Source organism: Egretta garzetta, unplaced genomic scaffold, assembly GCF_000687185.1.
Source record: "Egretta garzetta isolate BGI_Z169 unplaced genomic scaffold, ASM68718v1 scaffold30, whole genome shotgun sequence".
Taxonomy (NCBI): Eukaryota; Metazoa; Chordata; class Aves; order Pelecaniformes; family Ardeidae; genus Egretta; species Egretta garzetta.
In genome coordinates, this window is record NW_009258383.1 from 4,672,342 (window position 1) to 4,698,457 (window position 26,116).

Consider the following 26,116-nt stretch of genomic DNA (forward strand, 5'->3'; position numbering starts at 1 on the left):
AAAGGAAGTACTACAAGAAGTTTAATTGTCAAGAAAGTATGCTTGGAATACTTAAAAAAATACTGAAAATTTTCTCTGATAATTATATTGGTGTTTTTCCACGAAGGCTTCCTTGTTTTGTTGCTGCTATCAAAGTTTCAAGTAAGGATTCTGCTCTTCAGAACCATAAAAGAAATTATAACCCCTAAACTCCCTCCAAGATTCCCAGAATTTCCTAAGTAGAATGAATCTGAAGAACCAGCAATATATCCAGTCCCAGAGCTAATTTGTCTGGTTCCTCAGTTTCTAGTGAGAGGGGGCACCTGTGGTCAGTCTTTAAAGTGCTGCAAATCTCAGAGAAGACATGTGGCTCTGAGCTCACTGCAAACTTTCTAAAAAAAACCCCAGCTTTAGAAAAGGCTTTTTCATCAAAAAGTGTCCAGTTGTTAAAATAGAACTGGTCGACAGAAGTAGGTTTGATGGGTAACCACTGAAGCTTGGTGCATGGTGGGAGAACGAGAGTCAATGGAAGAAGAGAAGGTCAGACTACATGGAAGGAAAGGGCTTGTCCCCCTGAGGACAGTCATGCATTGAAGCAGGTTGTCCAGACAGATTGTGCAGTCTCCATCATTGTCTTTTCAAGACAGGCTGGATGAAGCCCTGAGCAACCGCATCTAATCTCACAGCTGGCCCTGCTTTGAACAGGAGGTTGGACTAGAGATCTCCCAAGGTCTTTTCCAACCTGAATTGTCCTGTCATCCTATGAGTCTGGATACAAACCAGATTCTGTCTGGTTTTGTAGGAGTTCTCTGGTAAGCGGACCTCTGAATTGTCTGCCTTTGAAGATGCAGGGCAGCTCCTATACTGGGAATGGCCCTGTACCCAGAATTTCTGTAACACATACCAAAATGTTGTAAAATTAATCAGGTAGGACTTTTTTGTAGATATAGAGGTTGTTTTGTTTTCATTTCTGTTTCGTTTCCTGCTGTGCATCGTTGGTAGGATGATCTTTGTGGAGCTGCATAGAGCTCTTCTGTGCCTGCGTTCCCAGACACTTTGTTGCTATTGCTTTTGTGACTACATGGTCATTTGTGCACTGCAATAATTCATGCAGATGTATAGGTGGACCGTTTTGAACTAAAATTTGGGGGGACTTCTAACTGTGCTACTGGGGGAGAAGAACAGTTTCAGCTGTGGCTTCTCATAGAAGGACGTAGTCATTCTGTTCTTATTTTAAAACTTTTTTCTTCTGTCCTGTTGTGTTTGTCAAGGCTGGAACATAGACACGCAGAGCACAATTTGTGCTGTGAGGATTTCAGTAAACAAGAGCCCATGTCTTGTCTGTTAGGCTTTTGGTTTAGATTCTTCCTCCGGTTCTCAGCTGATAACAGCTGTCTTTTTTTGCTACTCTTATTGGGGCTTACACCACTTCTGCCTTTGGTGATTAAAAATAACTATCATTTGGCCTAAGATTAGTGCTCCAAGACTTGTGGAGAGATTGTGTGTGAGTCAGTAGAAGTTACACCCACACATCTGAAGGCTCACTGTAGTATTTGGAAAATGGTTTTTGGTGTCTTAGGCGAGAGGAGAGAGCCGCCTGCAGCAGATCTGTAGAGGGTGACAAAGAGGACAGAGTCTCCCATCTCCTGGATACAGCTGAACTCAGAGGCATCAGTGGGGGAAGACAGAAAAGGTACTGAAAATGTGGAAATGTATATTCTGTCTTGGATGCTACATTGTCTTACACAGTCCTGAAATCGCCAATATGAAATGCCCCACGTGAGCCTCAAATCCTGCTTTATTGCTGAAACACCAAAGCTGTTAACATGGCATCTATTGGCATCTGCAGCTCAAGAAGTATGCCATGTTTTTCCACGTAGCCTTGCAGTCCTAAAATCTCTTATAAATTACTTTATTTCCACACAAAATCAAATCATAATATTTCTCCTAACAGGAGTGGGAGAAGGAAACCTTCTTCCAGGAAAGGTTGGAGAGAAACTAAGCATCATTATTTAGACTGAAGGGATGTCAGTTGGATCCACAGAGCCTTCCCTTGGGCTTACCTCTATCGTTCCTAACCCTTAGCACAGCTGCTTTTTCCATGATGGCTCGGATCTGTTGCTCTCTTGTGCAGAACCCTGAAGAGCAACACACCCATGAAAGCCAGGGTGTACACTGTAACAGCAAACTTGTATGCTATATCCCATCCGTCTGTGAAATGACTGCTAATACAAAAGGTGGGTGCAGTTTCCCTGTTAGTAATTAACATTCTGGATTACCTGAGGACTGTGCTTATTCATACAAAGCCTGCTAGCAACAGAATGTTCCTTTGCTTGGAGCAATGCTTAACATAGATCATCATCCTCATTTGAAACCAAGATTTCAATTATGAATCAAAGAATTAGGAAGTGACAAATATGCTTGTCTTGGATGGAAAATTTTAGGAAGGTACGGCTTTAAGCCTTTTTTGGAGGGGGTAGATTATCATACACTTAAATGATACGCTGCCTCTGCTAGCAATAGCACTGTGCTTTTTGTAGGTGTTAAAATAGCGATTTGTAATGAATCTGTACTTAAAGATGCTGTTTCTCTTCTTAAAGTTCATGTATTCTTCCTTTCAGACCAAATATAAAGAATATGTTGGCCAGTTGGTATGGCAGGGGTTCTTTTTTTTTTTTTTTGTTTTTTTTTTTTTCTCGAGTTTCTTTGTTTCACTGATAACTTGCATTGTACCTTTCTGAATTACTGTCATCTAATATGAAATACGCAAATAATGCAATTTGGAGAAAACCTAACCTTTGAATTTGTGGAGTTAGACATGCAGTATTTTTAAACTTTAGCTAGCTAAGGAAAAAAAAAAAGATCTCAGTCAAAAACTATATTTCATAAGAGAAAATTATAGTGATATTGATGGTTTGCCAAAACCTCAAGCAGTGACAAAATCCACAGTGTCCTGAAAGAGATGCCTTTGCAAAACCATTCCTTTGCAGATGGCTTAGATTATTGATACTTATAAACACATGACATTATTTGGACTCAGAATTTTGAAAAACTCTGTTGATAAAAAATGCAAATTTGTCACACTATCCCAAAATCGCAGAGAAAAAAATCCCCAAATCCTGCAATTGTTCCTGAGGGTGTTTTATAGGTTAGTAGTTGTTGATTTGGTTACTTTTCAACATGACCTCATGTAAAATATTTTCAGAAAAAGGGAGGAAGGAAGGGAAAAAAGAGCACAACTTTCCTTTGTTGATGTGAACATTGCGTTTTAAAGTTCTTCCTGTATATCTGAAACTCCCAGTGCTGAAAGGGGTTTGGGTGAACAAGAAATGCGGGATCAGATGTGAAATCAATAAGTCATTGGGATCCTTCCACAGAATTTTTTTTGGTAAAGGATATAAAATACCATGCAATTCCCTAGCTGAGCTGCAAAGCATGGATAAACAGCCATAGGCACGACTTTTCTCTTTGGGTTATATAACGGCTCTCAGTGCAAGCTACTTGCAACGGAGAGTATGTTTGGCCCAAATTCGAGAAAATTGTTCTCACCTCATGATTTTTGTCTCTGTGGGAGCTCTATGTGAGGAGTGAAGCCTCTTTCTTTGTTACCTGGCACAAAATATAAACCAGTTACTCTTCTACAGTGCTGTAAAAGGCCCCAGAAACCAAGGAATCCATCATTGCAGCCTGGGATACAACTGTCCTCTGCCTTAGGTTTAAAATCAACAGCTTTCCGCCCTCTGCCCCCACGGCTGGATGACTGACAAGTACTTCCCTGAAAAGAACTTTTGTATAAGGACAACATTGATTTAATGATGCTTAATGCTCCCTTCTTCCCATAAAGGGAAAGCAGAAGCACGTGCTGACTGATATTATCCTTGGAAGACGTTTCCCGTGTGGGGCAGAGAGTCTTCTGGAAAGCGGCAAAAAGGGGGGGTCTCTGTCAGCCCGCTTAGAGACTGCCCAGTAATTCTTACTCCACGAGCACTACTCTGCATAATGATACCATATTTGCTGTCACTATAATGATGACTGTAGTAGGAATAAGTGCCCATATGAAGTCATTCGTAGCCTTTTGCGAAAATTTCACGATCCATTATATAACCATAACAACAGAATACAAATGATGACAAATACCATAGATTTAACGTTCACAAAGCAGATCTTTCTTGTGAAATTTTATTAAAACAGGATTGCCTTTATCATGAAAAGTATCAGAGAAGAAAAGTTAAAGTACATTTACTTTAGTGTAAGATGACAAGCAAATGTCCTAGCGATTCGCTTTTAAAAACTTGTCATATTGGAGAGATCAGAATGTTTTCATTATCTCTACAACAAAATGGGCCAAGGTACACTAGGATCTATGATTAATTCATTTTGATTGCTCTTCTAACAACGTTTAGTGGTTTTGTAGCTAAGATAAATATCAATTCCACTCCAATTCCATATTGTTCATGAATGTACACTGAATCACCAGTCATTTCATGTGGAGAAGAACATGCTTAACATTTGCTATCTCATGTTTGCATCTGTAAATAAATAGACTAAGCTCAGTTTGGACTGAGTTAACAACGTACAGGAGTTGTGCAGAACTGCTGTTTGCCATGAGCTGTCTGGAGTAAATACATTCTTCCTGGCAGGATAGTGATGCATTAAAAATGTCCCATCACTGGTGAGAGTGGGTGACCCAGGTGAGCTGGTTTGGAGCAAGATGTGGCCCTTTGCTGCTCCAGGAGTCAGCAAATGTAAGCTGGCATAACCATGTTGATTTATTGTAACCAAGGCTTTGCCCCTTAGACTGGAAAAACACTTATCTCATTCCTTCATCCTCTCCAAGACTACTCATGGAAAAAAATAGCAGAAACTTTGCAGGTGAGGAAAGCGGGATGTGAAATTTCAGGAAACTAAGATTTGTTTGGAGAAGGGGGATTAAAAATCGGGTCTATAATGGGAAGTAGTCATCTATTCCTGCATGGCTTTAGCAGCTCCCTAATGCTCTATGGGTGCAGAGCCAGGCTGCTTATATCAAAATTCGTAGTAAGTTGCTGTAGGAGAGATGAACAGTGCAAAGGCAACTCGTGTCCCCGCCCTCATTCTTAAATACAGACTTGCCTGTGGTATCTTCTGCATTGCCACTAGATAGCTGTTTATCCGTGCCTCTCAGTCTCTCAATCCTCATATCTATGTGCAATGTTTAATTAATTTTCAATTATTTCCAATGATGTAGTGACACTACTTATAAATGATACATCAGTGAAAGTGATGGATTTGGGCAAATATAATAGCCTGTCAGTCTTCACTAGAAGCTGCAATTAAATCAAAAAGATAAGAAAAGATTACTGTAATTATTTTGACAATGAACTGATAGAAGTTCACCCAAGTGACACAGACTACAGAGTACAAAATGCCACTTGCTTAGAAACAAGTAAAGTAAGATACACTGTTGTCCCTTTGCTCCCGTAGGACTTCCTGCAGAAGTCACCTCACAGCCTTAATCTGGAAAATCAAGTAGCCTCTCTCCAGGATCAGGCAAAGCTCCATTCAGTCAGAGATTTGTAGGGTGTAAGTAAAGAGGGGTCCAGTAAGTAGAGATTCATTCAGTTCCGGGCTCCCCAGTACAAGAGAGACTTAGACATACTGGAGCGAGTTCAGCAAAGGGCCTCTAAGGTGATTTAGGGACTGGATCATCTCTCATATGAGGAGAGGCTGAGAGGGCTGGGACTGCTCAGCCTAGAGAAGACTCAGGGGTTTCTTCTCAATGCATACAAATATCTGATAGGGGGAGGAAAGAGGATGGATCTCAGTGGCACCCAGTGACAGGACAAGAGGCAATGGGCAAAATTAGAAATACGGGAAATTGCACTTAAACATAAGAAAAAACTCTTTTACTGTGAGCGTGATTGAGCACTGGCACAGGTTGCCCAGAGAGGTCATGGGGTCTCCACCCATGGAGATACTCAAAATCCGGCTGGACACAGTCCTGAGCATTCTGCTCCAGCCAACCCAGCTCTGAGCAATGGGTTAGACTAGACAATCTCCAGATGTGCCTTCCAACCTTGGCGATTCAGTGAGTCTGTCTCTGACACTTTGTGCTTCCTTCCCTGTAATTCTGAGGTTATGCAGAAGCCGGCTGGGCTATGGCTGTCTCTAATGCTACAGAGTCTTCCCAGGATCAGCGGAACATGAGGGCCTCCTTCCTTCCTCTCTGAAAGAAGGTCACTGGCTCTCAGAAGTCCTCTATCAAGAAACCTAGGAAAACACTTACATATTTCCTTGGCTGTGAGCAGGCTCTTGAGTCACTGAAGTCATGGGGGACTTAGAAGAATTACCTACAATTAAGTTCATGGACAAACATCCTTCTGAGAAAAGATGGACCTAAGTATATAGATAAGTTCTTTCCTTAGCTGGGGTCTTAAAGTGTTCTTGGTCTGATATGTTCACTCTTGACCATGCCTGGGCTCTCATGGCCTCCGCATTTATTGGTGGGGTTTGGGCTGATTGCCACACTTGAGATTTATCTGCAATTCTCTTAATAAGCAGCTGTAACTACTATGCCCAGCTTCACAGGCTGAGTTGTAGATAATTGTTCTTGCAGCATCTGTACTGCCTTCTAATTCATCTCTGGCTTCACATAGTTTGATTGATTAAACGCGTGGTTTTGGGAACTGCTGCCATAGAAACCACCAAGCTACCACCACAGCTCAAGAACAACTCGTGTTTCTATTCCTGTTCTCCAAGCCTGGAATTTGCTCTCTCTATGTGCTCTGTAAAGCCCAACTCCGGTATTTCCAGAACTTGTCATCAAGCCATCATCTGGTTTGCGTTCTCTCTGAGGAGAATAATCCAGAACACCAGGATGCCAGGCAAGCCTATCCCATACCTCACTCTCTGGAGAATCTCTTCTGCTTTGGCATAGTGCTAGGTGGGTGCCACCCTGGATAGGGACTCTTCAGCCTTGCTCGTGAGGCCAGGTCATAGTCCCAGCAGAAAGCAGACTCCACTGCAAAAAGATATATGCAACAACAAGAAGCTTAAGTCCTTAGCCCAGTGGCTGGGGCACTTTGTGAGCACTGGGCTGAGCTACCAAGACTACAGTTGTATTTTATATTAGATAATATCACAGAATATGCAGAAGTAATTCAGAAAAAGTGACCAGAACTCCTGGACTTGTCCATCCCAGCCAGCTTCCCCATGCATTTGCTAGATAGAAATGGCTTCACCTTCATAGATGCTTTTGCCTGGAATTGTCTGACTGCAGCACTTAAGAGAGGGCTTCGGTTTGTGTGATGTTTTGTGTATGTGCTTCTCAAGCCCTATCTTTCATTTTGCAGTGCTTAAAATATTCCTCCCCCTCAAAAACTAGGAATGCAGAGACATGATGATGAATAGATTGACCAAAACAAGCTAAACTGAACTCTTCCTCTTGTTTTTTTACTATGGTCTCTAATCTTGTTACCTCTATTCTGCCATCCACACGTGTGGATAATAATGCATGGAGATGTAAACAGTGCTTTAAGGCTATGCAGATGGAGATGGCTTCTGAAAACTTGTCCTATACTGAATACACTGCCTCTTTCAGGACCTTCTGGCACTGAACGCTGCAATTTCTGCCCTGCTTGCCAAAATGAATGCTAAAGAGAATGAAAAAGGATTAGGGAAGCATCAGTTTTCATTCTTTATTATATTATCAGCATGTACTTACAGTAGATTTAATATATACACAGCAGACTATGCATAGGATGTAGTTTTCAAGTCTTAGTGGATAGCATTAGGTGTATTTGCCATGGCAATTGTTCCTGTCTTAGTTAAACTGTCCCTAAAATTCTGCAAAGACCGTGTCCTTAAGCATATTTCTTTAGAGTCTGTAGGGAATTCTCCAGAATTAAGCATTTCAATGGAGCTGAAAAGTTGAATGTAAAATCTTTTGTTTCTCTTCAGTTATTGTCCCTTCATGACTTACTGCAGACAGTTCATGGTAACTTATCTAACTGATTTTCTGAGCCCAGATGAAACCCAAACACAGCTAAGGTAACATGCAGATTGCATTGCCACTTCCACGGGAGGGTGGTCCCACTACAGCAAGATGGAGGTCATGGTTTGGTTGAGGTCCTTTATTTGGGATAACTCTCTGTGTTAAACAGCCCTTTAATATTAGAAGTCCAGTCCAAGAAGCCCTTTTCTGACAAAAAAAAAAAGGGGGGGGCGTGACAATTTGCAACCTGACATTACTTACTGTTGAAAGGAAAACTGTATACATTCTCCATAGCAAACAGTGCGCAAGCTGAAAATAGAAGACTCGCATCTTGCTCTGAATTAGCAATGGGAATTGAATGTTGCCGAGTCTGAATTTTGGCTGCTGGCAGACCAAAACTGTCAAGACATTAATTTACGTTCCAGTGATGTTGAGCTAGGTTTATAAATGTGTTTAGATGTCTAAAAGTGAAGAAAAAGGCAGGCAACGGGATTTGCCGATGCACTTTGCATCTGAATACCTTTGTCTCACCAAGCAGCCAGTGTGTGGATGGACACCTTTTGTGTTTGAGATGCTTTTTAAAACAGAAGTCAAAGTGACTAAATGTAAAGGTGTGCAGAATGTTAAGGGGGTTTCATCACCAGAAAATTATTCAGGCTGCAATTCACCAAAGATTTTAACTTCTAAAATCTCTTGGAATTTCCCTCTGTATGAAAACAGCAAGCGCTAGTTAAAAGAATCAAAAGTGTCAGTAGAAACACACCAGACAACTTCTGTTTTCTCATGTCCCGTGTAGGTGACGACTTATTTCTGAAGGATTTCTGGTAGTTGATAGGAACGTTCTGCCACCAGCCCCATATTTTCAGAAAGTGAGTGAACACTCTTCAGCATAAGAACCACTTCTTTCCTAATGGCATTTCTGACATGTGTGCCAAGTAAATTTTTCATGTAATGTTATTATTTGGTCAATCCTAGAGGCCTCGACAAGACTGAGATGCCTCTGAGAGAAATCTGTTACAAACCCATCATAATGAAGCCATCTCTTGTCCCAAAGAGCTTGCAGCTGTAGTTAGGGGTGATGGCAGGCAAGGACACCATTACCCATGCCTGGTGCTGCTTGTGGACGTAGAAGCTCTGGTCCAGGAGCCTTTGGCTAATACCATGCTGAAACTAGTGAGCCCTGCTGCATGCAAGTGGAGTGCCAGACTGCCATGCTCAATCTGATACCTACCATCTGCTCCAAATTCTGGCCAGCCTGAAGGACGAGCGGGAATAGCAGAACATCCATGCGCTCCATCCGCAGACACATGCCCTAAGGCTCCAGGTCTGCAAGGGTGGTGCAGACCCGCCACTTGGGCTTGTGAATAATTTCATCAAAGCAATTAAGAGTGCTCTTGTATAAGTGTTAAGAGTATCATGACCTAAATAAAACAGACAAACCAAAGAAGTACTTGCATCTCCAACACGTGGGCAGGTGGACATTAGGGATTTGACCCTGCAATTTGATAAGCAGCCAGGTCCTAATCAGAGAAAACAGGTGAATTTTGATACTTAGCATGTAAGCAGTTGGGTGGAAATAAAACTTGATTTTGATGTGCTGTTTTATGAAATTGGTCCTTATTTTCTCCAGGGTTTAATTCTCTCCCCTTCCATCTAACAAATAAAGTAGGATAGTCAGCAAAGATTATATTCTTAGGCTTGCACATATGTATAGTAATTCAGGGTTACCAAATTGATTTGTTGTAGTTGTGGATGAAGGCAGGCAGGATCTCCCCGTATCGCATTTGAGAAGTATCGTGTTTATCTGCTTTTCCAACACAGCAAACAATTTTCCTGCTTTTCTGAGTCATCACACCACCACCGAACAAATAACATTAGCAAATGCACTTTCCAAAAGGGCTGAAGTGCAGATTCCCTTCTGGCAAGGCAGCTTGCGGGGGTCTTGTGATCATTTTATTCTTGCAGTTACACGGGCTGAACCTGCAGTTACTGAGAGGAAATTAGAAAGCTTCAGCTTTCTGCCCTGCTTAAGATGAAGGCATGAGGCTGGATATTGCCTTTCTGCAGACTTGGGCAGAGTGTTCTGATTCTGCTGCAACACTCAGATGTCAGCACTGAGGTTAGATGGCAGAGTTACCTACCCTGTAAACTCGGCTAAGAGCGAGCTGCGTTTCCTGACATACTCTTTTCCTTCTTTTTAAGGACTTAGTACTTTTTCAATAAAAATAAATTTAATTTGTGGCTACATTTCAGCTCCATTGGTTTGATGGTATAAGTGGAGCAATACCAGCTTTGGATTTAGAGCAGTCGTGTGGCTGAGTCTCTCTGTGCAGCTTTCATGTGGTCGGGTGAGACATTCTTAGAATCCCCAAACATTTTTGAAGATCCTAAACTGGAGACATTCACAATTCTTCCCTCCCTTTCTACCATTAATCCTTCATGTTTTAACAAGCACTGAAGAATAAAGCAATCTGTTCTTTCCAGTCCATACTCTTGTAAATCAAAGGGATAGATGTCGACACACACCATAACCAAGTATAAACTTCCTTTTTTTAATTAAACGGGATTCTGACATTTGGTTTAAAGAAGTGTTTGTTTGGTTTTATTTATTTTTTTAAATACGTGAAGGATGTCAACTGCTTTTATTTTATTTTTAGTAGAAGACAAATTATGTACCACAAATAATCTCTAGCACAAAATATTTCAGATGCTATTTTGTAGCTGAATAGGAAGAGAGTTGAGGGGAGCAATACAGAAGTCTTGGCATTTGAAACTTTTAGAATTAAAAGTTAACCTCTTTGGTAAAGGTTTCCATACACGTAAATCATGTTTTAGGTACCTTTTCAAATTGGGAAATTGTGAAAAACAGTTGTAATTCTGTTGCTATCCTGTCTCCCGTTTGCTTATTACTGTTAATTATACTTAGACATGCGCAACACAGAAATATCCAGATTCATAATAAGCTGATAGTAAAATAAGCAAGTCTCTTGAAAGGAACATAGTCTCTGTTTCGGTGTACAAATCCAGGTATCTCAGTAGCCAGGGCAAAGTCACGCCAGAATTGCCTCTTTCAAGGTATCTCACACCTTCTTTTGTGGTGCAAAAAGGATGTAGCAGGGCACTAAACCAGATAAACCAGTGTTCAGATCTGATACCGCTACTTTCCACACTAATTCTCAGCCCTTGTCTTGGCAGGAAAAAAGGGCTTTATTTAGAAACCCAGTTGCTGTTTTGTTTCTAGATGGTGATTTTAATCTCCATCTCCATTTTAATCTCCAATCTCACCTTTGCAGTTGAGGTCTATCATCTGTATCTGTTCTGGGGCCATATATAGGTGTGTGTAGCAATGCAAACATGAGGAGATGGTCTTCTGATGCCTGGCCAGAAGAAAGTAGGGCAGTTTTCAGAGGGACTGGGAGTGCGTCGACCCTTTAAATGCTGTTCTTGATGAGCAGGAGTGAGAGCAAAAGGTTATGAGTAAATTGTACATGTACTTTTGGCCTTTGTGCTTATTTATGTATTCCTCAGGAGGGCTGGCATAGGTGATCGGAGGTCCAGTCCCTATTCATCCGTTCCTATGGATAAAGGACTATCAGTTTGGCACCTTTGCGTGGTTCTAGCTAAGCGACAGTACCACAGCTTTGCCCCTCTGCTCTCAGTCCCTCTAAGCCAATTCCCTCAAGCATGGAAAAGGATCTGCCTCTTCATCTCAGCTGCAGTTAATTTTATCGCCCGCTGTTGTCTGTGTTAGACTGACCTATAGCAGCATGCCACAGACTGTAGTGCTTTTCCACATGTGTTTGCTCAGCTAGAAAAATCTACCCAGGAGTTTCCTGAGGGCCTGGTGCAATATAACCTGGTGTTTTGGAGTCTCAAAAGGCCTGTGAACTCCTCAGATCGCTTCTTCCCACTGATGAAGTATTGTTTCGAGATCCATCTGGTGTCAAGTGTAGGCATATGGCACCAGTATGGCAGCGCTGCCTACGGGGGTGGTTTCCTGCAGAAGAGGTCTCGCTGAATGCAGTAGTTGTTGCCGATTGAAAGTCATTATTGTTTAGCACCCAGGTCTTTGTGAACTTGTTCAGCTGGTGGCTGGGCAGAGTGCCATCCGCATCGACGGACATGAGCACCGACAGCCGAGTCTCTGGGGCCTTGCACGCATCAGATGTGGGTACTGAGGTCAGGCTTCTCAGTAAGGAGAATCCAAATGACTGTCTGTCCCGAGCATCTGTATCTGTGGTTGAAGGAATACGCCATCATTAATCCAAATCTGGGCTGGATTAAGCTTCTCAAATAAAAAACAGCTCTGCCAGCCACTTGAAGAGGGCTCGGGGCCTGTTTGAAGCGAGTGCATCAGCGGGGAGGGCGGGCGGAGGCAGAGGCAGCTGAGCAAAGTCACCTCCCCCTCACCCCCGTAGCTTCTCTCCCTCTGGGCCCAGAGGACCAGACAGCTGCCAAAACAGGGGCTGGGGCGTGCTGCCTTCCCCCCCTGTGACTGCAGGCCTCTCCAAGGGCTGGGCAACACTTCACGTTTCGGAGGCCAGCCCTCTCTTTGCCGTGACAAGAGCACAGGCATTTCATGCTTGGTTTCTTAATCACGGTTTCAGCGCGGTTCTTGTAAGAGCTGGGAGCAGAAGCTTTTAGCATTTGGGGAGCAGGACCACCCATTTGCCAGACAAAAATCTCGGATTTACCAGCCTGGGCTTGGCTCTCGCTTCTGCCCGGGTGGTGCTCCCACCTGGAGCTGATCCAGGCTCGCCCATCCAGCCCTTCGGGAGCCACTCGCCTCCGTGGGCAGGCAGGGTGGGCCCCGGGGGCCAGGCAGCAGCACCGGCGTGCTGTGCCCACCAGAAAGCCGTCACTCAGGCAGAGGAGCAGAAAATCTGAGTGGAAGACTACAAAGCCAGAAGTACCAGAAATACTTTAGTAGGGTTGCTGAGAAAGCTAAGGAGAAAAGCTAAATCCAGTAATCCAGCAGAGAAGGCTAAATCCAGTAGACTATATTTGCACAGAGGAAGAAAACACCAAAGCGTTACGCTAAGGTGAATAATGAAATGATTCACTGCACAGAGCAATTCAGAGGAATGAAGGTGACCAAACACTGGGGTTTGCCTGTCTCTTGCGGGTCCCGACAACTCGCAGGCACAGATGCTCTGTGGCACCCACAGAAAGATAATGCTGGGAATCTCCTATTCTAAATGCCACTTTTATACTGTGGACACTGAACGCCCCATGGAATTGCCTTCTGACACGATCCCTCTTACATTGCTTTCTGCACTGTTGCCATATGCTATGAAACTAGCTGCTTCTGCCCTCTGCAATGGTTAACTAAGCACTTAGAGCATATAAAATATGCCTAACTGAAAAACTGGGAAGCTTTACTGTCATTATTGGAAAGTGCTGTGAGATTTCCCTAGAAAGGTGTGGTAGAAGTGCAAAGAGGGATACGCTGTTATTTTAAAACCTGACCATGCACTGGTTCCTCCCCCTTTGAAGTCAGTGGCAAAGCTCTGTTTTAGAGGAGCAAGACTGCTTGAATCGGCAAACAAGAGGCAGCCTGGAGGCAGAAGAGGCTTGCAGGGAATGGTTTCTGCTGCTCTCCCTGAGCACAGAGCTGTTCAGACAGACTGGAGACCTGTCTGCTGCTCTCCCCCATTAAGGCTAAGAAATGACTGCCTTTAAAGTTCTTAAATGAACGGGCTGGATCTTACAGCCCTTACTCATCTGAGTACTGCCATTAACTTTAAGAAAATAATCACTATATTAAGTGCTATGGAGTGGAGTCCTTAAATTGTTCAATTCTAATATTTGACAGAAGTTTTTCCTTGGTAGAAAAATAATATTGACATAATTAAAAGGAAGTGAGCATTGCATCAGTTGAAGAATGCAAGTTACTTCGGAGAGATACGTAAAACTAGAAGCAGCACAGAGGGCTTAAGTCCGTGTCATGTCTGGAGGTTATTTTTGAACTTTATGAAAAACACACTTTAGCAGTTTATATCCCGACCATTCAACTGTATTCTGGGATCTTGAATTCAAAAACATGCTAACCATGAAAACACAACATTTAAAAATACGCTGTCCACTTGGCTTCTTTGCCCTGCTTTAGAGGCTCCCAAGTTTGTTTCGGACAAGCTGAGAACTTTGTTGTGGAATGACTGTTTGAATTGGGGTTTCTTAAAATACATGTGGAGCCTTGTAGCTGCTGCGGGGTGTACACAGTGGTGGAGCTGTACTATTTTAAAATCATCTGGCTATTTTACTTCATGTAAGAATATCTGTCAGCTTAGTTATAAGGAATGAGAGGGGCTGATTAAAACAACTCACAAAGCCATTAAACGAAGAGATAAAATGTAGAACATGTGCTGTAGGGTTGTTTTAGTTATAGTGTATGGGGGATCTGTGGAAACCGGATGGCAGCTGCATTGTAGCTGGGTTTTAAGACCATCTTAGCAGTACCAAAGTCCTGTTACTCAGAGGTGGGTTTTCTTACCTGTAAAGCTAATAGGCCCTTTGGAAATGGTGTTTGGAAGCTTACCTTTTGTTGCTATGACTGACCACAGTGTAATTACTATGCTCAAGTGCTTAGATAGATATGGACTAAAACAGGCAATCACGGATACTAATCATATAGTCCTTAGATACTAGACTACATAACATCAGAGAAATGTACGCATAAGCTTTAGTGAAGAAGGGAAGGGATCAAAGATGTCAAGTGAACAGCCAGATGGCTGGAGAGAATAGGGAAGAAAAAAGGTAGCGGCAGCTTATTTCGTTGTCTTGGCAATCTTATTAGGTCAAAAAAACAGTATTGAATGTCCTGCTGTATGCTGTAAGTATGCCTACTAAGTTAATTTAGCATATAATCTGGCTTTAAACAATAGATATCAGGCAGCCACACGAATTCAGTAAAAACGATTTAAACTTCACGTTTTGCTTTATTCTTATTAACATAGTTATAGACATCGAGAGCTAGCATAATTAATTCTAGCCCTATCAGAAGGAGTTTTAAATCTCTGGTGTAAGAGTTCAAACCAGTCTCTAGCGCCTAGAAATCAGGATGAGGAGCAGTAAGGAAGGAAGATAACACATCTGCCCACATCAAAGTTTTTACAATTCCATCCACTCCTGCCAGCAGCAGGGTCATCAGCTAGGTAGGCACGGGGTCTAGTTCAATTTGGCAGCTCCTATGTTCCCAGTTCAGCAAAGTTTACTTAAAAGTCTGCAATTCTTTTTATGCAACTGAAACACGGTAATTTAGTTAACCCTTTGTCGTTGAGTAAAATGGGTTCACACGTAGGAATATCACCACTTCAAAATATCCAGTCATTAAATTATAACAAAGATTTGTTGCCAAGACTCATTGGAAACAGCCAGAGAATGAATTTTTAAGAATGCCACCACTAACAGTGAACTTAACTTTCTGACTGTAATTGCTGCAGCAGTTCAAGTCTTGCTCTGTGGCTTCTAAGCGTCACTAAAACGGCCCATGAAAAAATGATATTTGCTTCTGTTTGCAAACTGTCTTTATTAGTATGTGACTTCTCAGGAAATTGTATGAATGCTGTAACCTTTGCTTTCCAATTTGCATAAAACAAAGACATAACATCCAGGACCAATTATATAAAAATGGGAAGTAATTCCTTAGAAAGAGGATGGAGGACTTGAAGGAGTTACAGCTTGTTGCTCTTGGCTGTAGCTTGTTGGCACATGAAGGTTCCCTTGAGGACTTCAGATGTTGTATGTTATTTTAAAGAGATTGGAAGGTGGTAGTTGGGATAGATACCCATCTCTATACTGGCTTGTGGGGCACTCTACCTGATAGCCAGAGTAACAGCAGTGACACCAGTCTGGCTCCTCAGCATCCCGAGCTAAAGAAAATATACAAAGGCTCATTAAAATGACAAAAAACTCATTTCTGCTCAAACAGTGTAAGGGAAAGTGTGATTCCCTCTGCTTTTAGAGGAGGACCTCTCCGTAGCAGAGAAATCAGCCATTGATCCTTCAACGAGATGCCACCTGTCAGCTGATGCTTTCAAGGCAGCACACCTTAAGGTGGACTTTGGAGGGTCTCTCACAAACTCACCTCAAATTAATTGAGAGTTAAAAGCTAGAGGAGCAATAGGGGAAGAGCTCTCCCTGATGTGAAATCATGGGCCAGGATGCCAACCTCTGTTGGGCTGGCATCTGGTTACTTGAAGTTCTCGCTTTTGGAAATGAAATTAAGCACTTTCCCATCACCATCATGGAGAGGTTATCTCAGGTTTTTAGCATCATGCTAAGACTCATCCTACGGTGTGTATTTTCTCTAGGACCAACAGAACTACACATTTAGGGTCAAAATTAGCTCTTTGCATGTGTCCTGTTGGCTTTAGCAGAATTACTGGTGTGCAAGGAATATGAATAAAGCTCATACAGTGATTTCTAAAATACAGAATGTTAATTACAGTTTCCTTCCTTAAGGAGAGAATTGAAGATGACTGACCAAGTAATCCCTCTCTTCTTCTCTGCCTGTTTTACTCCAGTCCTCCGTGATGTCTGTCTGTTTTGCCCGCTTTCACCCAAACCTGGTTGTTGGTGGAACATACTCTGGCCAAATTGTCTTGTGGGATAATCGCAGTCACAGGCGCACTCCAGTTCAGAGAACTCCCTTATCTGCTGCTGCTCACACGGTAAGGAAAAAAAAACACCTCCTCCTTTCCTTCAAGGAAATGGTCAGAGGGGAAGTGGAGCTGTCTAGTTGTGTCTACAATGCTGGTTGCCACACAGATGAAAACATAAGTGTAGCCCTTGAAGGGAAAGAAATAGATAAAAGAGATGTACAACCACCTCCTGTAAGTGTTTAAGCATCACACTTAGTATGCTTAGGTCAGGAGATTGTCTGCCTTTCCAAGGAAGAAGGCAGGATGAATTGCAACACTTGAGTGAGGCACCTTTGTGCCAACACAGTGGTACTGTGACTCTTGCTTTCCGCTGCCCATAAAGAGAGCCAGGTCACTACAGGGGCTGTGTGTCTATCAGTCTAGCATGGCAGGGAACTTGACTCAGTTATTGTTGTCGTCTTGTACACGAGTTTCTCTTTTGAACCAGTTTAACCACCTACGGTGGTCTCAGTGGAGTCCTGTAAGTAGACACTGGTGCCCCTGAAGAGAGCAGGGCAGTTTGCTTCTGGTAATACATAAATGCCTGCCATGGTCTCCTACTCCAGGTAGGGTCCTAGGATAGAGTTTGCATGGTGAGGGGGAGTTTGTTTCAACAGAATGATGAGGAAGCGCATTTTGCTGACACACACAGATACCTGCAGATATCATGGTGGTGGCACAGGGCTCTGGTGGCGTCTGGGAGATATGCAGGCAGACCAGTAGCACAAAATGTCTGAGAAGGAAGAGAGTTTCTCTGTAATACAAAGATGATGCCTGTGGTAGAAGACTCTCTTACACTGCAAAGTACTCATATTGTGCTGGAGGAAGAGGCAAGCTTGGATTGCCTGCTAAAGTGTCCTCACTCTCCTATGGCGCTGACCTCCAGTCCATCCTGCACTAAGATGTTGTGCATTCCTCTTCCAGACTTTGGGCTCAGACAGCCTCTTTTTACCTGTGGATGGTAAACATATCTCACCTTGGGAGTGGGCTTGGGACCATTCCTAAGTGGGAAGCAGAAAAGAAAATACAGGCTAAAAGGAGGAGGAAAATGTAGTAGCATGATATAAGAATGCAGAAGAATGCAGATTTCCTGAAACATAAGAAACTGAACTACACAAAGCACTCTGAGAGATAAGATAATAATCTTGTTCTAGCAGAGCGAAGGATCAGACAAAGTGATAGGTCTTTTGCACCTCCAGCTTTTACAATTCTGCGATTCTTATCTTTGGAATTTGCAGATCAAGGTTCAGCTTTTAGTTGACTGTGACAACATAATCCCTGGAGTTGAAAGACCACTCTAGAAGCCACGCCACATGAATTAATGCAAAGGATTCAGCGTGGGGCCAGTATTGTGGTGGCAAGTCTCTTATATTAAAAAATGACAGGTGCGCACAGACACGTGAAGTGGGCCAGGCAGTACAAATATTGTTCCCTAAATTTCCACTATCATGAATGTTGATGTAATAATCTAATGATCTGTGCCACGGGTTGCAACTTCAACATTGTTTTTCATTTCCCTAATGTTTTTGCTCATTTTGTCACCAGTAATGTTGTTCAATCTGCATGAAAAGAAACAGTCTCTCCTGGAAGTGCAATTTAGAGATGTAGCAGACCAGAAAACTAGTGGCGAGAAGCTGACTATCACTGAAAATTGAACAACTGGGACTCAAAATCTAGTGGAAAAGAAAAGATTAATGGGAAGTAATTTGTTTACACTCAAAAAACGTTTAAGGCAAAATTGTACCTCCTGGAATTATATATTAAACTAGTTTTATTATTGCAATAGAACAATATGTGATGTTTTGCTTTTGACAAATATAAATAAATTACTTTCAGTTGTGGATGGGCACTTTATGTGCTGTCATGGATGGGTATAAATAAGTGTTTACACAGTATAACGTGAGAAAGCATGAAGTTTTTAAGGACTGATGAGATTTTTACAACAAAAGAGTGCTTACTTTATGTTCATATATAGGAATCACTTACATAAACAGTGAAGGAAGTCTTGGTTGCAAAAGGCTGGCTTGAATCCTAGCTGCCAAGAAAAAAAAAGGATTAAATTAAGACAGCTCTACTATAGCGACGTTACTTTATGTACCGCTAGATACGTGAGTTGAATAGTCATTTTTTAATCTGAACTTAAGCCAGATGTGAAAAAAAGGATTTTTCTCTTTTCTTTCTCTCACTTTGTTTATTTGAAACAGATAGAGTGTGTTGTTATCACTGACTTAAACCTTCCTGAAGTTTAGTATCACTGATTACTGCCTGGATTCACCAGGAAAGAGAATTCTACCCACAGCTTACTCACTAATTTCCTTTCACACCCACCACACATCTGCACTTGGGACAACAGGAAATTTTAATTAAGGCAAAACCCTTTTGCATGATGATTTCATTTCCAAAATAAATAAAAGCAAGCTGGCAGCGCCCCTTTGAAAAGAAAGAGCCTGTTTAGACTTTCTGTTACGTACAGTTGGTTGTCTTTTTCATCCATTTTCCTTACGTCTTTTCATTTCTGCCGCGAGTTTTATTGTGCATGAAATTGATGGCTGGTAGCCCTGATTAAAGCCAGGAGGTGCTGCTGGAAAGACATGGCTCGCTGTCTCCCTCCCCCCTAAATATTTGAGATACTCTGCTGCTTGCTTTAGCTTCCTCCCACCCACTCTGTCCCTTTCTGTTTGGACTACTGGAGGTCAGACACCCAGGAAAAAAATAGGTCTATGCTTATTTCATACATCAGTATGGGCTAATTATGCTTAGCACTGGGGTCCTTAGCTCACCGCTAAGCAGCAAGAAGGTCCATCGTACGAGGGTAATAGCATGAGACACATGCGAGGGACAGATTGGGATCCATGTGATGGTCTGGGGGAAACCAGGTGCCCGACAATCTTGAGAGAAGAGAAAAATCAGTATCAGAATGGACCTTGGGACATACTGGTATGTACAGGTGGCCTCCAAGCACAAGGTACCATTTCAGCAGCAATTGCTGAGCCTGTCTTTGATGTGTGCACGCACACACCGTGCATTCAGATGCTGCCCTTTTTGCACTTAGGAAGAGGGCATTTACCAGGCCCGCTCAGGTATCGAACCTGAGCGCTAGCCAGTGCTCTGAAGCCTTCTGCCTTTCCCGACTGGCTGGGTAGGTGACCCGCAGCTGGATCTTAAGGTAGGCTAAGTGGTAGTTCTGCCAAGCTCTATTGGGATCTCTTGTGAGTTGGTCCTAATTTTCTTTAAATAAGGAAAGTATTAGTGAAAAGTATTTTTTCTTCCTGGAGAGGCAGGTCCTCTATTCATCGGCAAAAGAGGCAGAGAAATACAGTTTTTCGTTGCTTGACTTGTGTGCATGTCTTACCCTTAATTCAGCAGTATCACTTGTACTGGTCAAAGAAAATTAAATCTTATTGTTCGGTCTGACTGTTTTTTCACTCTGGAGATTGCTGAACTTGAACCATGCCTCATATGTCACCAACAGATATCAGATGACGCTTTAGGCTGAAAATGTTACCAGATTCCTTGGAAAAGGAACAGGCCAAGTTTCATTACTGCATATTAAGTGGAATTCAGCCTCCATGGAATGACTATGCTATGGTGAACCAGGTGTAACAGGCTAAATTTAGTCACTCCACATTTATAATGACAGTTTTAAAATCATATATTGGCCAGTGCTGATGGACTTGTTCATGTTTTTCAACTGGAGTACGTTTGCAAATATTTAGCAATGCAAGCCAAATTCTGGAAAAGTTCAAGTTTTATGCAGCTGTTTTCTTGAATAAAGTTTTCTTTTTGGTTCCATTTGGACAGTCTCCCTCTTTCTGCTGGTTATTTTCAGTGTCAAAAGCCATCAGTAGAATGATACATGTCCCTGTGGGTGAAATCTCATCCACATAATTCAGTATTTTCACAGCATTACTCAGCTGGGTTGTTTTATTATGAGGAAAATTAAACTTTGAAAACATTTCCACCTCCATAATGTACCTCTTACAATTTAAATTAAAAAAAAAAAGCAAAACAAAGCAATTCCTATCTGGCAAAAGCTGAGTCCTGTATTTTCCAGGCATTATGTGGCTACTTAATCATTCTTTAAAATAACATATGAGACATTAGAAATTTGTTTGTGAAGATGTGAGAATGGCTCTCTGATTTCCAGTGTTAATGTGTTTTCAGCATCCTGTGTATTGTGTGAACGTAGTTGGAACACAGAATGCGCACAATCTCATTACCGTCTCTACGGATGGCAAAATGTGCTCCTGGAGCCTGGACATGCTCTCAACTCCACAGGTGCGTTTGTTTCCACCTATACAGGGAAAAAAAAAGCACCTTCGGTAGAGCAGGATACCCGCGTAATGGAACATAGCTCCTAAAAGCCAAAACCTCACGTCCTATACAAACTAAACCCAATGGATGTACTTGAAAGAGTACAGCTTGCTTCCAGCAGTCTCTGCTAAGAGCCAAAACCCATTTCCTTTACCACAAATCATGTAATTATTGTAATACGTTAATATGTAGGTCAGTTTCAAGTGAAAATGAAATAATCCATTTTAAAGCGCGGTAATTACAGAAGTCGCCTGTGGTATAAATTGTACTTACTCTACAGCGTTGTTTAACAAATACGGACTAGATTGCACCGCTGCTGAACACACCCTAGGCACTACAGGTTTGCAAGGCACGCAGGCAGAAAGCTTACTTTGCTGTCTGCTTTCAATAGCCAAAGGAACAAACAATGCAAATCAAAAGTTTCAGAACTAATTTCCCCCCCCCGGAATGTTTGCTACTATTGTCTTTCCCCCCCACCTCCTCTCCTTTGTATCAGAAATGAAAGGAAACCCAGGAAAATTGTCCAAACCACTAGTGATTATAATAATGGAAACTAAACAAAGAATCTTATGCTGAAAAAGGTCTATGGAAAGCATCTTTTAAGTGTTATCTTCTGGAGTAGTACATTTTCTATTCCAACATGTCACTCATTTTTTATACATAATTTTTTAGAGAAAATATAATTTAATATAATTTTTACTAAGCATCGTGGGATCTGATCTTGTTTCAAAATGCTGTGTAGAAACTCCTCTTAATGATTCCATTAATCACCCATTAATGTGCAATTACTATCAAATTATTTGCTTTTCAGTGTTGACACAAGAGGTGGGACTCCTCTATCCTAACCATAGCCATCTAGAAGTTAGGTCTGTGTCAAGTCTAAGCTAGTAATTTGAGTTCCCTTTACAGTTAATGTAGAGAGAGAACTGGGCACTTCTGGAGGCTGACTCATTCCACCACAGTGTGAAATACCATTTCAGATACCCACCCTGGGGTACAGAATGGTCAAATCTTAAGATGGAAGGGGCTTCTGGAAGTCATCCCATCTACCCCCCTACTCAAAGTGAGGGCAACTTCAAAGTTAGATCACATTGCTCGTGTTATCTAAGGCAACAATATGGGTCTGGTAGTTGTGTCCTGGGACTATGAGAAACCAATACCCTTCTGGAATAGAAGTGGAAGCAACTAAAATGGCCCAGACATCTATGTTTAGGCACCTGCATCCCTTCCCCAGTTTCTCACTTAAACATTGAGAAGATAAATCCCACTCCTATGTATTCACTTACTGGAATACCACATTTCGAAGCAGAGATTTGTGAACATCTCAGTTCCAGTACTTCATCACTCGGATGGAATTTCCTGCTCCAAAACTGGCTTTCAACAAGGTTGGGAACACACCCCACATTACGCTGAAGTTTGGCGCATGGCTCACGGTGATGTAGAAAAGAAAGGCACAGGATTTGACGTCAAGCTAGATGCCATAGCTTTAAACTGGGAGGAGTAGAGTGTTGCTGATGTGTGTCAGTCTGAAACTTTCCAAAGACACAGATCCAGAGCACTCATGTACAGCCATGGTGTGGGCGCTGGGAGGAGAGGGTCCACCACAGTATCTGGCCGCGTCTCCCCAGAGACACTAAATGATGATCTCACCCCAGAAGATTTTCACAGAAATATATGGTCCACAGGTGCTCTGCCAATGCATTTTCCAGGTCTTGTTTCACCTTTTTAGTAGAACCAAATGTATTTCAAAGAAAAGTATAAACCAAGCAAATGTATTTCTCTATGGATTTGCAGTCATCTCCTCTCACAGGGATGCCCACTTTCTTTAGCTACAGCAAAAAGCCCTTCTGAGAAAAACGCTACAGGCTTTGGCCCTAGAAGAATAGCAGCTTAGACATTTTAAACATAGAAAACATACCCACTTAAATAGCTAAAAATGAAAATTGCTAAATCATTCAGCCCCTTTGTGGATTCTTGGGTTACACCATTCAGGCTGAACAACCAAAAAGTTGTGCAAAATCTGCTCTAAGCATACGCATCTTGCAACGGCCACAAACTGTTCGTGCTAGTTGTACTTGCAGTAGCAAAAATGGGCATGCTGACTTACTTTGAGATACAGCTAGCAAATGAAAAAAGAAAATATGCTTGCTGGTTTGCAGTTTGATGGTGGAGACTACAGGGAATGTTTATGGTTACCTCAGAAAATCCCTGAAAAGCCATGCTTAGAATGGTGGTAATGACAGGACCCCAACTCTTTAATTTTGTTCTGCAAAGGGACAAATGGCACAGTTTGATAAATGCCTCAGGTACACACAATATGACACGCGTTTCCTGACAAACAATTGATTTCAAAAATGTTTGTAAATAGAAGGGTATTGCATGTTTTATTAGAGCCTGGGGCTGGGAAGTGTAACCATTAAGGTATTATCTTTAGTTTCTGCACCATTAGATTTTAAATTCTCACCTGTCATCTCTGCCTGATTTAAGATGATGTAGCAACACCCAGTGTCTTCCAGCCGCTCTCAAACGTGTGACAGACAGCGGCAGGGATGGCAGGAGCAGTGCATCCTAGTTTGTGACATTGCATCTTCTTGCAATGTCCTATGTAGAAACCAGAGTCCTGTGGCTGGGTCAAGTAATTTCTTCTTCCCCTCCTTGCTACCCTGTGTAACATTTAGAAATTAATTAGAAAAAAGGAAAAACCTAACAGCAAACAAAAGGATGATAGCAGAATAATAACGAAGATCTGTTTTGGTAGGAGAGCATGGAGCTGGTGTACAATAAATCCAAACCAGTGGCAGTTACAGGAATGGCTTTCCCAACTGGAGATGTCAATAACTTTGTCGTTGGCAGTGAAGAGGGAACAGTCTACACAGCCTGTCGTCACGGAAGGTGATGTTCAGCATTTCATGCTTAAATAACATTGTGTGTCTGTGTTGGCATGAGGTAGCCAAGTGTGTGTGGAGAGTGTTTCACGTTTTTTCTCATGGATCAATGGTGTCTGTACTGTTCTACTTTGTACAACTAGGACTGGAGTCGCCTGACTTTGAGCATCTGTGCTACAGTCTGTTATGCTGGGGTAGTTGCCCCAGGCTCCCTGAGTAGTTGGTGGGGAGCAACGACTCCTCTTACGGTTTGATTTCCTTTACCTTTTTCAGACACCTGCCTGCAGAAGAGATGACTGGGACCTCAGAAATGCCTCTTTCTTACCCGTGAGGTGAGATGGAGGTCTAGAGAGCTAGCTGAGATGTAGGTATCTATGCCTGGGCAGGTTGAATCAGGCCCTAGGAAACAGTTTCGTTGCAGGGTAATCAGGCCTAAACCACTCATAAGAGATGGTAATCCGCTTTATTTTTTACCATCCTCAGCTCCATCTCCAGTCTCCACAGGCATATATCAGAGAAAAGCCACCCTGGGCACATGTGCACATGAGAAACAGAGCACCCGTGTCGCAGCGCACAGCCATCCTGCACCAGGTGTCCCCACGCAGCACTGCAGGCTGTGTCTGCACAGCCAGGCTAGAGACTGAGCCCTGCTGGCCCTGGCTCTCCGTGGGCAGTTTGGACAGGCCCACCCCCTCCAGGAGGGCAAGAGAGTTTTGTTGTACAGCCAGGAGCCACACCACACCTTTTGCCCTCAGTCTGGGCTGGCGCCTGCTTTATTTGCTAACACAGACATAGCCGCAGTGTGCTAGTCCCGCTCCCAGGACTGGTACCCTGTGCTCTCTCGCACACGGTGGTCATATCCCTTCCTCTCATAACCCAGGCTGTAGTTTAATACTGCAAGTTCCTTATTTTGCACCCTGTAAATCTGCAGGATGCTAGCATGCTCTGTTAGCTTCTGGAGTAGTTTCATCTTCTGGGATGCCTGAAAGGCTTTTGTAAAGAACAAACTTTTTTCACTGATAGATTTAAAGCTCACCCCCACACTTCAGTAGTTTGCAGTATTCTCTGAATTCGTATTTTATTATATTTAGTGTTTCTGTTGACCAAATAGACATCGATACACTGGTTTAAAATTGTAAGGCTTCTATTACATATTCCTAATGTTGTATAGATACTGTTTTACATATAATTTGTTATATAAAATGTAAATTTTATAACATTTTTATTTTAGCCTGACCACTGATAGTATTGCAAAATCATGTCTATTCAGGCATTATACTGATAGACTGTGTGGCGGCTGATGGTTTGAATTAGTCTTAGGCTGCTAGGATAAATGAAGCAGGCCCAAGGACATTTCTCACTTCTGATCTTTCAGACATGCCTGGTTTGTTCCTCACAAGAGGAGGAAGGTGCCAGCGCCTCTTGTTAGCCCACCTTTTTAGCAAACCTTCTGCTGACCATCAACAAATACACTCCTTTTCTCCTCCTGCCTGTCTTTCCTAGAGCTTTTTGCTATCGTGCCCATTTTATTTCCAGAGGCTCCTGTGTCCTTCAGCCCAGCACAGTGGAAAGCCATCTGTTATTCTGGAAAAAGGTGTGTCAAAGCACAGCAGGTACACAAGGTATTCTCAGTGCTCCAGAACACCCCTTATCCTGCTATCTGACTACTGGCAGACAGATGGGGATAAAATAAGAGGTGCACTTCGTACCCAGCACTGCAGAGGCACTGCAGAACTCAGCCCCCACTCCAGCACGTACTGCGAAGGCTGGCGGGGGAGCCTGAATGAGGCCACACCGTCGTGGTCAACAGGAGAGGCGAGGGGACACCACGTTAGCAATATCAGGGACCACTTTCCTCCAGCGCAGCTCCTCATCTCTTCGGGTATGCTGTATTCAGACTGGCACAGGGCTTGCAGCCATCAGAGCTGTGGCTATTTTTAATGTATTTTCCTCCATTGGCAATTTTTCTATAATGTAACTAAAAGGGTAATTTCATGATTCTGTATACACTGCAAGACAGCACTGACAACTGATCTGCTGTCATTTGCTTCCAGGAAGAAGAAAACTGCACACATTCTCTCTTACACAGTGTTGTATTTTTCCTTCCTAATAGCTATTCTAGCCTCAGGCTGATGAAGTGCACATCTCCCCTCGTTCAAAGTAATGACTGTATGATACCTGATCACAGGAACAGTTCCTTCACTTTTTATGAAAACGGATTTGATTCCTAGTGACTCGACTGACTGCTGTGGAAAGTTATTTTAGATATTTAAGAGAGAAAGAATTGCTCATGAAAAGTCATTAACATATTTGCATTTTTATTT

At 42.5% G+C, this 26,116-nt stretch overlaps 1 protein-coding gene across 4 annotated transcripts in view; it reads left to right on the forward strand.

The window, feature by feature from the left end:
- The window catches only part of DYNC1I1 (dynein cytoplasmic 1 intermediate chain 1), a 176,820-nt gene that overhangs the window by 109,680 nt on the left and 41,024 nt on the right, over window positions 1-26,116 (forward strand). For all 4 annotated transcript variants that reach the window (XM_009641943.2, XM_009641959.2, XM_009641950.2 and 1 more), the window contains 3 exons: window positions 16,477-16,623; window positions 20,758-20,871; window positions 23,666-23,799. In XM_009641943.2, coding sequence (XP_009640238.1) covers window positions 16,477-16,623; window positions 20,758-20,871; window positions 23,666-23,799 — 395 coding nt within the window. The remainder of the gene's footprint in view (window positions 1-16,476; window positions 16,624-20,757; window positions 20,872-23,665; window positions 23,800-26,116) is intronic.